The 17,565-nt window shown below is 38.3% G+C and overlaps 1 protein-coding gene across 8 annotated transcripts in view; it reads right to left on the minus strand.

Annotated features, from left to right (window-relative positions):
* Window positions 1-17,565, minus strand: part of PCCA (propionyl-CoA carboxylase subunit alpha) — a 461,536-nt gene that overhangs the window by 278,608 nt on the left and 165,363 nt on the right. For all 8 annotated transcript variants that reach the window (XM_077855069.1, XM_077855072.1, XM_077855071.1 and 5 more), the window contains one exon: window positions 15,330-15,461. In XM_077855069.1, coding sequence (XP_077711195.1) covers window positions 15,330-15,461 — 132 coding nt within the window. The remainder of the gene's footprint in view (window positions 1-15,329; window positions 15,462-17,565) is intronic.

The raw sequence follows: 17,565 nt of genomic DNA on the forward strand, positions 1-17,565 counted from the left end.
CAACTTGTGGGAGGAAACTCTGATAAAGCCAAGGAAAGCAAATGCTTTCCAAAACAGTACAAGGTAAGAGTTGATGATGTAAGGATTAATTATTGCTAAATATCAACCAATGCAACCGAAAGAAGAAAAAGTTTCCTCAGATCTAAACCATTTCATTGATCACTAACTCTTACCTAGCACAGGACACTCCTGATACACTCCCCATGAACAATATGGAGAAAGCTAAAATGTGGCTTTTCTTTACAACTCAGGGATATAAACTGATCACAAGGAATGACAATATTTTGAAACCATTAGCTAGTGAGAATGCATGAATTTTCAAAAAAAATAACTTTAAAATACTAAAGTGAAGGCTGGTATTTTGTAAGCCTTTAAGCCAGCAATTTAAAAATGTAGTGTAACACCATGTCAGAATCCTCCCCCAAAAGGAAGGGCAGGGGATGTTTATAACTGATTCATTTATGTCTAATAAAAAAAAAATCTTCCTTAAAAGTCTTCAGTACCTAATAACATCCCCTGAATAAGGAGGTTGGCAGGGGAAGTTGTCAGAAAAATTTAATTTCCTTTCATTAGCCAGTCTGCTCCACAAATAGGTGCTTGTTAAGTTCAAAGCGGTCCTGAAAGCGACATCAGTTTTAAGTCTTTTTTTTTTCCTACTCCAAGCAGTCACATCTGCTAATGAGATTTTCCAAATAACAATTGTTCTCAAGTCAGAGATAAATCTATACCTCCCACTCTACTCTCCCAAAAATCAAGGATTACTGCTTTATGACACCTTGCTGTTTTTGCTGGCCCTACATTCTCCAAATTTTAGCTTAAAGGGACAAAAATCCATGAAAAGGGTCATTTAAGAATGTTAGTGGTTTCCACACATTGAGTTTGAAGGTTCTTTGTTCAAGCCAGTGACAGTTATTGGAGAATACTTCCCCTTAATAGCCTCTCTGTCAGGAAGTGTTAAACCTGCCAAATGCGGACAATTAGTGCCTCGCGAACAAAATACAGGAAGAGCGCTGGCTGATGGAGACTGGATTATAAGAAGCCTAAAAGGAAAGTTTTAACATGTCTTTTATTTCAAATGTGTAACAGCATATTTGCAAAATATATTTGGAGAGAAAATAAACTGCTGTCACAAAAGTCCGTTAGCTTGAGAGAACTGACAAACAGGCAAATGTTAAAAGATAATTCACAGAATTCATTAGTTATATTTATTATATACACATTACGGATATATGTGTGTACATACATATATCTGTTTACACAAACCAAAACTTCTAAAAATTTTTTGACTGTCATAATTCATAACTTCAATATACTGCCACAAAACAATCTTTTCTTTTAACTAACAGATATGTTTCCTTACTATGATGCAATATTTGGGACATACTTTTTTTAAAAAATCATTGTTTATCTAAGATTCAGATTTAACTGGGCAACCTGTGTTTTCAGCTGTCAACTCTTAAGAATATTTCCTACTATGAAAAGTAAATTTTACTCAATGAACTTCCAAGTAAAATCAAACCGCCTTAAAAATTAGGTTTTCATTTGTTATTCATTTATCCCAAGATATTTTATTCAGGATATATTATATATTGGACATTTAAAAACTATTACCAGTTCCAACAAGAAACTATTAAATATACTCATCTCTAATATGTTCTTTTAGTACATTTATTTAGGTATCATCAGGCAATATAAAGAGATTAAAAAGCCCCATATAGCTCCAAATTCAATGGCAATGACATTTCACACATTATAACTTTCCTTTAAGACTACAGACAGAAAAACATTTTTTAATTAAAACCCCTGAATCAACAAGAAAAAAGACCAACAATTGTCAGGAAAAATGGCCAAAAAATTAAATGAGAAGTTTCCGTAAAATGAAATCCAAAAGAATATATGAAATATGTTCAACTTGAGTCATAATTATAGGCATTTAAGCTAAAACAATGAGAGACCACGTTCGATCTGCCAAAGTCTGCCAATAGTCAGAAGTGAAGACCTGAAGGTAAGCAGACATGACTCTCACTATTGATGTCATATGAAATGGTGTGATCTTTTTTTGAAAAGAATTGTCTAGTATCCATCAAAAATTTGGAGACCTACGTTTTTCTTTTTTTGTAAGCTGTCCTACAGATACATGCACAAGCATGCACGTGGAGAGATATATAAATAAATAATTTTTAATTTGTTGCTGGTATTTCGGTAGGAAAATCAGAAAACCATTTTAAAGGTCTTCAATAAGGGATTGGTACCAAAAAGGATACATACATGAAACAGAATATGCCACAGTCTAAAACGATGAGGTTAATTCAAATATAATACTAGATGAAATAGTTCTTGCACTCACAGAACTTACAGTCTTCTTTAATAAGGGAAACCGAAAGGGAGCAAACAAATCAACTGAGAATTGAAATAAATGTTACAAGGAAACAAATGGTACTGAGGGAGCAGGGAGAACACTGCTCAGAAAGGCTCCTTCTGGGAGCACCTGGCTGGTGCAGTCAGTCGAGAATATGACCCCCAATCTTGGGGTTGCGAGTTCAAGCTCCACACAGGCAGTAAAGGTTACTTAATAATTTTCTTTTTTAATGGGGATCCCTGGGTGGTGCAGCGGTTTGGCGCCTGCCTTTGGCCCAGGGCGTGATCCTGGAGACCCGGGATCGAATCCCACGTCGGGCTCCCGGTGCATGGAGCCTGCTTCTCCCTCTGCCTGTGTCTCTGCCCCTCTCTCTCTCTGTGACTATCATAAAAAAAAAAAAAAAAAAAAAAATTTTCTTTTTTAAGAAAGAAAAAAAAAAACAGAAAGGATTCTTCTGAAATAAAATGTAAACGAATGCCTAAAGAGAACCATCACCACTACAGGAAAATTAAGGCAAAAGAAGTCTAAATAGAAAGAACAACAAGGAACAAAAATCCAAATTCAGAAGTTATTTCATATGTTCTAGAAACCAAGGACACAAGGTGAAAACTGAAGACAAAAAGCAAGAGGTAGAAAAGGACAGCATGAAGTCCAGGGGAAAGCATGGCCTATTCTGGTAGGACTTTCAGGACTCAGCAGAGTTCCAAATGCCTTGGCTCTATGCCGAGTAATGAGGACTGGGGTTCAGGAAGGTAACGCCTACACTCTAAGAATATGTCAAATGCAGTGCACAATGTGGGGGGAATCAAGTTGTAGCAGAATATTTATAGTATGACCTTATCTTTATTAGACAGAAAAACACCTTGGAATGCTCATAAAAGCTTATGCATGGACATATACAAAAACCTCAGCTTGAGTTACTGCTTGAAAGTAGGATAAGAGGTAGGGAAGAGGGAACTTTGACTTAGTGCTGCAGACACATACATATTTAACTTTTTTACCATTAAGATACTATTTTCACAATTTAAAAATTAAATCAGCCACACTTGAAGGTATCAAACTAATTAATTATTTCTAGGGCATAAAACATTATCAAGACAAAATAGTATTGCCAAAATCTGTTTAAACTTTTCAGGACTCCCCACTGCCTTAGAACCAAAATTCAAATCCTTTACGTGGTGTCAGTACTGGATCCTGCCTGCCTAAGTACCAGTCTGGTCCCCAGCCCCTCCCTACTTTGGCTTTCCCTCCCACCCTCAAGCCCACACAGGCATTCTCCAGCTCCCTAGCCTATATGCCATGTACCAGACCCTGAAGACAGGAGGGAATAAAAAAGGCACCATCCCAGTCTTCATGTAATTTATAGTCTAGTGGGAAAGGTAGGCCCTTAAATGACTATACAGCAGCTAAGAAACCATTATCAAGATGCATGTTACGCAGGAAAAGTAAAGAGGGCACATGACAACAGAGACACTCTAATTCAAGAACAGAGTTCCTATGCAAGAGACTTGACAAATGAAAGCGTAGTAGAACAGAGTCAGGGGGACAAGGCCTGAACAGCAAGCCAACCAGAGAGTGAGGCATGGCTGCACAGGCCACAATAAAGAGGCTGCTGAACTTCAGCCTAAGAGCAAAAAAACAGAGTACTCACTATGGCTGCATTTTGAAGAATTTGAGTGTATAATTTACTTATTATTTTGAATATTGTCTACCCTCTGCATCTCCCTACCACATTAAAATATAAGCTCCATAAAAGCAGAAATCTCTAGCTGATTTAAATCTCTAACTGGTTCAGGAATAGGTTTTAAATTCCTAGAACTGTCTGGCACACAGTCATCATTCAATAAATAGCTGATGCTGAATGAACCAACAAACAGAATTTAGAGAGAGACAAGAGGGATATGAGATTGGAAAGCAGCAGTCTGGAGGAGAGAAAAAATGACCATATTCTGTTAAACTCAGGGGTGAGTCTTCAGGTTTCACCAAAATCTCATTTTCTCCAGAAAGCCTTTGCTGTGTGACCAGATAACACTTTGTCCTTCAATTATGACAGCAATGACTAGGTCTACTGCTCTCCACGAAATCCCCAGAACTTAGCAAATCAATGCATCAACATGTTATTTGTTGAATTAATAAACTATCCATCAGCTTCCGCAGAAACAAGTCTGTTGTGATAATAGTCTCCTAAATGATCTACTCCAGGGCCAACAGAACTGCTCATCTCCACCATCATCCATGTTTGAAGTGAACAAACTTATATCCAATGAGATGTAGTGGCTTATTCAAATTGACACATTTAAGTGATACAGTAAGGAAGCACCACACAGTAGTTCAGACAGGAGCTAAGGAAACAAATAGGCTTAGGTTTTGCTTCAGGTTAACACAAAGCACACTCAATGAAATACCACTGCTGCTGGGCAAAACAGCCCAATATGTACCCTTGTCTTTTAACCCTCAGTCAAGCACTTTTCTTACTGCATCCTGCAACTTGAGTCATGGGATCGAACCCCGCATCGGGCTCCCTGCTCAATGGAGGAGTCTGATTCTCTCTCTCTTTCCTTTTTTTTTTTTTTTTTTTTAAAGATTTTATTTATTTATTCATGAGAGACACAGAGAGAAAGGCAGAGACACAGGCAGAGAGAGGAGAAGCAGGCTCCATGCAGGGAGCCCAATCTGGGACTCGATCCCAGGACTCCAGGATCATGCCCTGAGCCAAAGTCAGACGCTCAACCACTGAGCCACCCAGGCGTCCCCTCCCTCTCTTTTCCACTTGTGCTCTCCCTCTCACTATCTCTGTCTCTGTCTCTCTCAAATAAATAAAATCTTTAAAAACTAAATAAAATAAAATGTCAATTGAAGTACTTAGAATATTTGTTTTTATGTTAATACTCCATTGGTCAGAAAACACTGAGAAAACACTGGAAAGTATAAAACCAAATGAAACAAAATATTAGCAATCCTATTCCTATGGCTTCAAATCAGGAAGTAGGAAAAAGGAACAGTCAGTCTAACGATATGATTCAATTCAAGTCTCTGTGGTTTGTTCTGCAATTCCAGCCTATAATCCCAGTTTAAAGGAACCCACACGCTGGTTCTGAAGTTATTTACCACTTGGGAACACCAATGAGGTAAATATTAAATCATATAGGTTACAGAACAGCAGTTCCATGTGGGACCCAGGAAATTTAACAAAAATCTCCTACCCCTGGACAAGCAGAGCAGGACTGATTCCATTTTGTGCTACAACTGCCACCTCCTGTATGACCCCCACATGACCTGCTTATTGCTTAAGGCGCTGTCCCACCCTAGTCAAGCCGGTGGGCACACCCTAATCGGAAATGTAACCCTGCTTTGTGCCCGCCAAAACTGCGTGCCAATTCTGACCAAAGTAATAGGCCAGCTCAAATGGATACTATAGGCTAAGATGTAATTCAATTGGCCACCTGCAATGTGGACCGACATGACTGTGCAACTTTCTGTGTATCCCATGGGCCACCGGCCCCTATAAAGCTGCTACACCTCTTAGCCTCGGGGTCCAAGTCCCTGCTCTGCTGTGTCGGGTATACTTGGACCCAAGCTCAAGCTTGTAAATAAACCCTTGTGTGTTTGCATCGGTGTCAGCTCCTCGGTGGTTTCTCGGATTCGCAATCTTGGGCACAACATTCCAAAAATGGAGAAAGAGCAAAGACAGCACCAGAACCACTAACCATTTCTTTTACTTCCCTCTTACAGCACAATTTACATTAGAAGAGCTCAATCACTTAACCCAAGAGCAAAACAGTGAAAAATTCTGTTTAACAGAGAATATTATGGGAGGGTTGAGCGATGTTGCTATAACCAAATAAGCAGATCACAAAAATGTCAAAAGGAGCTAAGAAAAATCAAGTGCCTTTCCTACAAGCCTGTTTGCTACTACTCTCCAGCCCTCACCTGGGAGGCATCAAATGGTAAGAACCAATACCAAAAACATAGGTGCTGGAGACAGAAGGTGTGGGCTCCAACACCCGCTCTCAGTGAACTGGTTACCTCCCAGGGAGCCTCCCGAATTCGGTTTCCTCACATGTAAGATGGAGATAGTAACAGTATCTATCTCATAGGGTCATTGAGAGGATGAAATGAGTCAGGGCTGAAATACACCAGAACGATATGCGGCACACAACGGGCTTGGCAATCTGTGATAAAACGGGCAGATTGCCCCCACAGAGTCCCAATTGTCCCTTGCTTGCCTGCCTTTAATTGGTCTATCTTGTGGTCATCATCCATCCTCTGATTCCACAGAACACAGAACTAATACTGGCATTACAATACTGCAAAAAATGTGCACCTGCATCCCCAGCACATGCCACTGGATCAGACGATCTGTGCACTCATTGTCTCTGGTGAGCAGGGAAGAGGAGCAGGGAATGGGAAGCAAAAACTATAATAAGGACAGGCAAACAGGCAAATTTAAACAGATATCCCTGATGCTAAACACCCAATTCACTCCTACAGTGACTCAGACCATACTTCTCCTTTCTCACTCACTACAGTAGAGCCTACATACCAACCCTGAATTCTGCACTCACTGGATGAGAGTCCTGCCACTCATTCACATGGGAAGCTACTTAAAAATTTACTTTCCTCAGCTTCTAGAACAAATTAGCAACTGTTTTGGGTTGGTGGGGGCGGGGGGGATCATTGGTTCAATATACTATGGAGACAAAAAGCATCCTCAAACTATTCTGCATTTTTGTACAAATTAAGCAAAACTTTCAACAGTCCTGGGTTCAGGAAATTGATTCCAGCTCACTGGGTTTTCCAGACAACTCTGAGTCAAAGAGAAGACTATGAATACACTCTCAAATCTTTCTAAACTTTACTACACATTTTTATAATTGTAAAACAGCATGGTAACCATAACTGAATTTTATTTTTTTTTCAAATAAAGGCTTTGAGGCATCATCGGGAGAGTCATTCTTGGTTTAGTAGGGGAAAAGTATACGTCTATTATTGTACTTTGTAATTACTAGGACATAGCTTTTCAATTTTTTCGGTATTTTGGTTTTTTAAATGATTCGCTTCATGCTAATTTGTGTTATTATTATTTGGCTCTTCCTGATAAAGCAAGAGTACAGTTTTTAAAATCTGGCTAATTGGGGGACAAAAACAATGACTAGTTTAAGCCTGTCCTTGAAATTTACAGACCTCATTCAAATACATTACCACGCTCTGCTCTGAGACATAAAGGACAACAGGAACTCAGAGAAGTTTAATGAATTTCTCCCAAAGTAAGAATGGTGAACAGGTATCACAACGAAAGGCGGTGAGTTTATTAGTGGTGATTGCTCCCTCTGCACCACTCCTGACGTGTACCAGATCAGAGAAGCTACAAATTCAGCCTCCACCAGGCCCTCCTCCACATGATCCACCCTGCTCCATCCTAATACTTTAGTTTAGGCCTCTATCATTTCTTTTTTGTTTTGTTGTTGTTGTTGTTTCAGATTTTATTTATTTATTTATTTATTTATGAGAGAGAGAGAGAGAGAGAGAGAGAGAGAGAAGCACATCGATGTGCTTCAATGTGGGACTCGATTCTGGGACTCCAGGATCATGCCCTGAGCCAAAGACAGACGCTTAACTGTTGAGCCACCCAGGTGTCCCAGGCCTCTATCATTATCCAGGAAAAACACTTTTAATTTACTGACCAACCTCAAGTTTTGCACTGCTCCAATCCGTTTTCCACATCACAAATAAAAGTAAGTTTTCTAATTATACAATTTTATCACGTTAACTTTTCTACAGGAAACCATTCAGAGGCTCCCAATGCCATAATAACCTACAAATCCAGGCACGTCGCAGTCAAGGCCACACATATCTGATCCTCATTTTTTCTCCAGCTCACTCTTACTACAGCCCCTGATGCTGCAGATCTGCACTTTTCCAAAGCTCCTGCAGTCACTCAGCTGCAAGCTTTAACAATAAGGTATTCTCACTGACCTTAGAGTTGTGTCTCCATCACCACCTTCACTTTTTATTTAATGAACTCACTACTACTCAAACTTCAGGCATCTCTTAGATAGCACTTCCAATGGAAGATATGCCATGACACCCTCACACAGGTTAGGTGCCCTCCTACATGGGTCCCCTGCACTCTGAGTTTTGAATTATTAAAATGTATTCAATTGCCTACTTGTAGGTCAACTACGGTGACTTGAAGCTCTTTGAAATCAAGGCCTATAATTCATTATTCGTTGCTAAACAAGTGGGCTGGGCTTTCGAGACCCTGTCTTCCACCAGCTTCAGATGCATACTCTACACTAAGCTCAAGTTCCTGAGATTAATGAGATGTTGAATAGACCAGAACTCATTAAAGGCAAATATTTGATACCAGATGACTACTTAAGAATCATACCTTGTAACTATTTCTCTCTAATCAAAAGAATGACTCAAGAACAAAACATAATGAAAACCATTCCAGAAGACTCTTTAGTATTACACATGAGGTTTTAAAAGAATGCAGTTGGGGTGCCTGGATGGCTCAGTGGTTGAGAGTCTGCCTTTGATTCAGGTGTGATCCCAGGGTCCTGGGATCAAGTCCCACATTGGGCTACCCATGGGGGCGCCTGATTCTCCGTCTGCCTACATGAACGCCTCTCTCTGTGTCCCTCATGAATGAATAAGCAAAATCTAAAAAAAAAAAAAAAATTTAAAATGTGGTAAACCATCTCTATATACCCTCCATATAACAGCCTAAATATCCAAATGGGAAAGAAAGAAAGGTTTTAAAAAGCAATGTAACAAATTGAAACCACATTAATTTCAAGTTAGAGGTGAAAATTACTTGGGGAAAGAAAGAATACAGTTGTCAAAGAAAAAAAAAATTAGCCTCATTCAAATACAAAGAACTGTACAAACTCTAGAAGTATCTAGAGTTAACACATACATTCTTCCAATGGAAAAGTTTTGCTAATGCAATTGCTAAAACCACAAGGTATTCCAAAAAGTTACACTATTTGCATCAGCAAACTTCTATCTTCGTAAGTACCCTTAAAAGTAATCTTGTACCAACAAGTTCTTTTTTTTTTTTTTTTTTTTTTTTTTTTTGTACCAACAAGTTCTAAACTATATTGTGAAAAACAATGTAGTTCCAAATGAATGTAGGGTTACTACACAGGACACTAATAACCAAGCTTTAAAAAAGTATATACAACCTCTTATATCAAATAATTAAAAGTAAGCTACAAGTAAAACCACCCTGAAAACCTATAAGCGAAACTAAAGGGCAGTCCTAACATTATTTTAAATGTTTATCTGAAAACTATAACCTGCACGTTCTATTGGGGCTTACCTACTTCAGGGAACAGGTGTCAAGAACTGTATACCATAAAGTTAACTCAGGTAATGATAACCTGCCATTATTTTAGAGTATGATTAGATCTTAAAGATCACCTAAAGCATAGGAGGAGACAAAACTAAAAAGGTAAGTGGATTTTTCTTCTACTTGCTACTTATCCCTTTCCAAATTAATAGCAGTTGCAAATTCAAATGCAGGCTGTCAAACACAGGCTCCCTAAAAAGACGACCACATTGAACAAGCAAAACCAACTTTATTATACCAACTACAGTTAAAGATACCATCACCTTGAGGCAATCTGGGAGGTTCCAATAAGTTGTTCTATTGAAGACCCTAGATTCAAAAACTACCCTAACTCAGATCCTTAGAAGCTGCCTATAGTTTATTGCCATGTGGACTTTCTCAATATGGCATCTTCCTTCATCAAGCCAAAAACTAGAATCTGTTCTCTAGTCTCCTAAGATGGAGTCTAATATAATGATACCCCCATGACTTATCCTGTTACCTCTTTAGATGGCTTGCTAAAACTATTTAAAATTGTGAATAGAGGGGATCCCCGGGTGGCTCAGTGGTTTAGAGCCTGCCTTCGGCCCAGGGCGTGATCATGGAGTCCCGGGATAGAGTCCCACATCAGGCTCCCTGCATGGAGCCTGCTTCTCTGTGTCCCCCCTCCCGCCCACCCCACCCCCGTCTCTCATGAATAAATAAAATCTTTAAAAATAAATAAATAAATAAATAAATAAATAAATAAATAAATAAATAAATAATATTTTGAATGGAGTCCCCACCCTCCCAGCATTCTCCTTCCCCATTCCCTGTCTTATATATCACCATTGTATGTACTATACATTTGATTATTTGTTTATTGTCTCTCCTTCTTCTATAGTATAAGCTCTATGAGGACAGGAATGTTTTTATTATTGTTGTTCATTACTACACCCATAGCACTTCAAACAGCATTGGACAAACAGTATGCACTTAAATATTTACTTAGTAGATGAAGGAATGAATGATTTAAAATGTGATGGGCAAAGTGTAGGGTACTAAGGGAGAATATAGCAGAGGGCCTAATCTAATCTAGACAGTCAAGGAATGCCTCCGGAAGAAATGTATGTTGAAGCTACCTAAACAATGAGAGACATTCAGGAATGAAGACAGAAGCAGAATCAACACATATGACAAAATTTAGTATAGAAGTTTCAAGAATCTGAAAATGTCATATATGGCTGGTATACACAATGTAAAGGGTAAACTGGCACCTTATCATTTTGAAGAGAAAAACAAAGGCTAGCTATTTAAAGGATTTAAATGAGTAGCCATTCAAGAGTTTTTAAACACAGGCATAGAATTGAAATTGGATTTCTGAAAGGTCGCTCAAGCTAGTGTTGAAAGTTAATTGGGGGGCGACTGGGTAGCTCAACCAGTTAAGCAGCTGACTCTTGGTTTCAGCTCAGGTAAAGCTCTCAGGGTTGTTGGACTGAGCCCTATGTCCAGCTCCCAGGGGAATATGCTTGGAATGCTCTCTCTCTCCCTGTACCCCTCTTCCTGCTTGTGCTCTCACTCTCAAAAATAAATAACTAAAACTTTCAAAAAAAGAAGACGACTAAGTTAGTTAGATGGGACCAAGACTAGCTACAAAGAGATCAATTAGAAGGTTGACAAAGTAATCCAAATTAATGATGGTAGCTGGAAGTTGGGTGTTAGCGTGAGCAAAGAAAGCAAATGGATCAGAAAGATCTATAGGTGACTTCTCTCTAGCAATATTTTTCAAGAATAACTCTAAGTTTCTAGCTTGAGAAACGGTATAGAAAATACCACCACTTTCTCAGGCAGGAAAAGAATCAGGTTGAGAAGTTTATAGCAAGAGTCAGTAAACATTTTCTGAATGGCCCAGGTAATAAATATTTTAGGTTTGTTGCGTGACACAGTCTATCACAATTTCCCAACTCAGTCACTGTTAATGAAAAGGCAGCATTCAGCAATACATAAAGGAAAGAACATGGCTGTGTACCAATAATACTTTATTCACAAATCAGGTGAGCATGGAGCCATAGTTTGCCAATCATTAATTAGAAAGAAAATTATGAGCTTAGTTTTTAACTTGTTACTTTCAAGGTGTCTCAGGGGCATCAAGCAGAACTGCTTAAGCACTTACACATCCAGTTCTGAAGTTTAAGAGAGATCTAGCACAGATATGCATATAGATATAGACATAGATTTAAGATATGAGCTGTAAGAATAAATAAGGCTGCCCTAGGGTGAGAGTGTACAATAAGAAAAAATTTCCTACTCAGAACCCAAAATAAAACCACCATTTACAGAACAAAGATAGGAAGAACAATCAGCATGAAAACTAAGAACGAGCATTCAAAACAAGCCAAAAAACACAAAAACAAGACTAGAACGCAGAAGTGTGCCAGAAGTAGATATTTCAAGAAGGAAAAAGTGACCAAGAGTCTCAAATGTTCCGAAGAGATAAAGGGCAGGACAAACTAGGTAATGAATTTAGTGAGAAGGAAAGGTTGCTGGTAGCCTTTGCAAAAGAAATTGTCATGGAAATGAGGAAAGAAGCCAGCCAACCATAGATTAATGATTAACTGAAAAGTGTAGAAATGAAAGCAGGTAAGGACAAATCTTCAAAGAAAATGGAAAGACTAAGGTGACAGCTATGAAGTGATGAGGGGTTACTGTGCTCTAGGAAGAGAACAATCATATTTCTTTCCACTAAACTGGAAGCGCCATGTGGTGAGGGATCACGAGCATCCTTCCTGTTTATCACCACGTCCTTCCCACTTACTGATCCCAGGGATCAGTACACTTTTGACTAAGGATTTTTCATAACAAGGGTAATGGAAAAGACTAAAAGATGCGTTTTCAGATATAGAAAAAAAAATAATTAGTAAAGACTGTAGAACATGAAGGTTACCAGGGGTACATCTGGAACCTAACTAACATGAAGAACTGGCTCAACTGAGGATGGGAGGATCTTTTCCTTGTTAACAGGAGAGAAGGGGCAGGGGAAGAACATGAATAGAGATTAAAGTAAACATAGGGGGATCCCTGGGTGGCGCAGCGGTTTAGCGCCTGCCTTTGGCCCAGGGCGCGATCCTGGAGACCGGGATAGAATCCCACGTCGGGCTCCTGGTGCATGGAGCCTGCTTCTCCCTCTGCCTATGTCTATGCCTCTCTCTCTCTCTCTCTCTCTCTCTCTCTGTGACTATCATAAATAAATAAAAAATTTAAATATATATATTAAAGTAAACATAGGCAAGAAACTGAGGATATTAGTAGAGGCCAAGCTTGCTAACTGTCCTATAACACATGAAAGATACACAATCAAGAATCCCACAGCCCCAAAACTAACAATAATTGACAGTGAAATGAAAAGTTTTTGCAGACTAACCGAAATCACAAAGTTAAAGTCTACATATGTAGGGACACTCTTCTTCTAATGAAGAGAAAAAAAAAAAAAAAAAAAAACAGAACTTTTCCTGGGAAACACACAAGCACAGACACATACACACACACTTCAATTTCTGCATTTCTTTCCTAGAAAGCTTCAGCTGCTAAAACTGCGTACTTGCTGAGGACCTATAGCTGAAATCTATAATCATCTACAGCTACACCACTTTCCACCAGAAACACATTTATGATTTATGTTTTAGGGACACCTAGGTGGCTCAGTGGTTGAGCGTCTGCCTTTGGCTCAGTGCATGATCCTGGAGTCGAGATGGGAGTCCTACATCAGGCTCCCTGCAGGGAGCCTGCTTCTCCCTCTGCCTGTGTCTCTACCTCTGTCTCTCATGAATAAATAAATATTTTTTAAAAAATAATAATAATTTATGTTTTATGCATCTGGACAGAAGCTCAACACAAAGATACATACAGAGAATACAGAGAACATCATAATGTTTCAAACGTTAAATACATACCATCATTAAATGAAGTCCAGAGAGCTAAGAGAATATTTTTAAAACACCAAGTTTTTCCTATGAAATAAGAGTCAATACTAATCATGACTGAATGGGAGAAGATATTTGCAAATGACCTATCCAAAAAGGGTTTAAAATCCAAAATGTATAAAGAACTTATACCACACCACCAAATAATAATAATATAATAATATATATAATAATATAATAAATATATATATAAATATAATATAATAAAATAATCTGATTAAAAATGGGCAGAGAACCTGAATAGACACTTTTCAAAAAAAAAAAAATACAGATGACCAACAGACACATGAAAAGATGCTCAACATCACTAATCATCAGGGACATGCAAATCAAAACCATGATGAGATCATCACCTTATACCTGTAAGAATGGCCAGAATCAAAAAGACTAGAAATAACAGGTGTTGGTGAGGATGTGGAGGAAAAAGAACCCTCATGTACTGTTGGTGGGAGTGCAAACTGGTGCAGCCACTGCAGAAAACAGTATGGAAGTTCCTTTAAATATTAAAAATAGAAATACCATACCATACAGTGATTCTACTACTGTGTATTTATCCAAAGAGAACAAGAACATGAATTCAAATATATGTACCACTATGTTTATTGCAGCATTCTTTACAACAACCAAGATATGTAAGCAGCCCATGTGTTAACCCATAGATGAATGGATGAAGAGGTGAAACACACACACACACACACACACACACACACACACAGGGAATATTATTCAGCCTTAACAAAGACCAAGATCTTGACATTTAGGACAACATGCATAGACCTAGAGGGTATTATATAAGTGAAATAAATCAGAGAAAGACAAATACCTATTTCATTTATATGTGGAATCTGAAAAACAAATAAACAGAATCATACATTCATAAACATGAGGAACAAACTGATGTGTCCAAAAGGGACTGGGGGGTTCAGAGATGGGTAAGTGGTTGAAGGAGAGTGGGAAGTACAGGTTTCCACTTACAGAATAAGTCACAGGGATAATAAAGTACAGCACAGGGGATATAGTCAACAGTACTGTAATAGGGTTGTATGATAAGAGATGACAGCTACACTTGTGGGGAACATAGCATAATGCATAGAGTTATAGAATCACTATGTCATAAACCTGAAACTAATGAGACATTGTACACATCAATGATACTTCAATTAAAAAAACTAACCATGAAATATAATGCTTAAGTGACTTCTTGCTCCTTTTAACTTATATCATTTAAAATAATCCAGGGGTGTTTGCTTGGCTCAGTCACTAAAGCAGGTAACTCCTGATCTTGGGGCTGTAAGTTCAGGCTCCATATTGGGTTTAGAGATTACTTAAAAATAAAATCTTTTAAAAAATAAAATAATCTGGGACACCTGCGTGGCTCACTAGTTGAGCATCTGCCTTCGGCTCAGGTCGTGATCCTGGGGTCCTGGGATGCAGTCCCACACCTGGCTCCCTCTGGGGAGCCTCCTTCTCCCTCTGCCTATGTCTCTGCCTCTCTTTCTGCATCTCTCGTGAATAAATATATAAAATCTTAACTAATTAATCCAGTGTAAACAGTAATGATTTATTTTAACCTATGCATGTATATTTTGTAAAAGCAGTAATAGCATTTTATCTTACGCTTCTCACAAAATGTTTGACTTAAGGACACGTATATTACAGTAAAATAGTTTCTCACCTTGACTACTCCATCAAAGCCGGGGATTGTGTTAACCTTTGCTTTCTTAGCTAATAATTTGCTTTCAATCTTGTCACCCATGGCGTGAATAGCATGTGTGTCAGGTCCAATGAAAACCACATCTTCTGCTGCCTGTGGAGAAACACAAGTAGAAATTTTAACAAAAACAGTATCGTGCTTGATACAGAGTCACAATTTTATAAAAACAAAAAACCATAAGTATATTTACTAATTATTTACATACCGAAAACAACTTAAAAGCAAAGCATTCGGGCAGCCTGGTGGCTCAGCAGTTTAGCACTGCCTTCAGCCCAGGGCCTGATCCTGGAGACCCAGGATCGAGTCCCACATCAGGCTCCCTGCATGGACCCTGTTTCTCCCTCTACCAGTGTCTCTGCCTCTCTCTCTCTCTCTCTCTGTATCTCTCATGAATAAATAAATTTAAAGTAAAATCTTAAAAAAAAAAAAAAAAAGCAAAGCATTCAGGTCAATACATTAAAATACGTAGTATTGTATATAGCACAAGTGCACAAAGATATAGGAAACAAAGTCAGGCTAAAGAAAAATAACAAAAGAAGGATTCCTGCTTGATATTAACAATATTCTTTGGGAAAACCACTTCTGTGGTGTTATATTTATATAAAGTATCCTGTCACCTAACCTAAACAGTAGGTTCACCTTTAAAACATCTTATAAAAAAATAATAAAATAAAAACACTTTATAAATCTTTGTATTCTCCATACCCTACAGCACACTGCCTAGTTCAACACAAATGTCCTTTTTTATTAAATACCAACTCTGTGCCAGGCTTTGAGATAAATATAGGGGACGTGGATGAAAACCACAGGATATCTACTAATTCAAGGAAATGTGATTACTGATACCTCAGGGAAATAGACAAAAGAAAGTACAGAATGTTTACATCCTTGTAACTATAAGAAATGAGTCAAGAATACAGTGGGAAGGGGATCCCTGGGTGGCGCAGTGGTTTAGCGCCTGCCTTTGGCCCAGGGTACGATCCTGGAGACCTGGGATCGAATCCCACGTCAGGCTCCCGGTGCATGGAGCCTGCTTCTCCCTCTGCCTCTCTCTCTCTCTCTCACTGTGTGCCTATCATAAATAAATTTAAAAAAAAAAAAGAAGAATACAGTGGGACTTTACCAGGTCGATTATAGTTTCAACAAAAACTATATAAATATAACTATATAAATGTGATTTATATATATATGTGTGTGTGTGTATATATATATATATATATACACACACACACATATGATTATGCATGTATATATATCCCGGTGCATGGAGCCTGCTTCTCCCTCTGCCTATGTCTCTGCCTCTCTCTCTCTCTCTCTCTCTGTGTGACTATCATTTAAAAAAAAAAAAGAATAGGTCGTGTATTTTATGCTTCATACTCTGTCTATGGGCATTGGTGACAAAAAGACTTTTGGCTTGGGAAAAGAGCTTCCTTCCCCTTATAGGTATATTATCAAGAGTAGCTACTACAGTATGTTGCTTGGATTGGCCTCTCAGCCATTATAAATCAAGAGGATTAAACACACCTAGAAGCAGAAGGTGGAAGGAGAACAGGGAATCAACAAAAGGAATGTATGAGAGATAAATAATTGGGGGATGAGATGATGACTTAAACTTTGCACATGCTAAATTGAGATGTCTATGGGATAGTGCTCAGGAAGCTGACAGAGAGGTCTAGAGGTTCTAAGAGGAGTCCAGGCTGAGATAGGGATTTTCAAAGGCATTAAATATAGGAGGAAATTAAAAGTTGTAGGTGAAATCACTCAGATAAAATGTATAGAAAACCCAATACTTTTCATTATGCCCAAAAAGCAACACAGAAGAAAAGGGAATTTTTTTAGATTCTGAATTAATAACCTCCTTTCCTTTGTCGGACAATGAGAATAATAAGCACCTTTCAAGTTTGATTGAAGGATTAAATAAAATAGTACAAAGCTGAGTGCCACAACTGTTAGTTCGTATCTCTTAATCAGAAGTCTTCATAAAATAGTCTTCACACTATTCTACACTAGAATAGTAAGATGGTTAGGTCCAGAGACCCCAAAATACATTACAGAAGACCAAATACCTCCAAGTACCAGTTATAAATGGCAGAATGCTAGATAAGAAGTCTCTTCAGACAAAACAAAGGCTCATGAAGTCTCTCCCCATCAAATGTTTGTATTTAATTTTAACAGAATTTTATCTTCTTAATTAAAA

The sequence above is a fragment of the Canis aureus genome, chromosome 17 (assembly GCF_053574225.1).
Source record: "Canis aureus isolate CA01 chromosome 17, VMU_Caureus_v.1.0, whole genome shotgun sequence".
Taxonomy (NCBI): domain Eukaryota; kingdom Metazoa; phylum Chordata; class Mammalia; order Carnivora; family Canidae; genus Canis; species Canis aureus.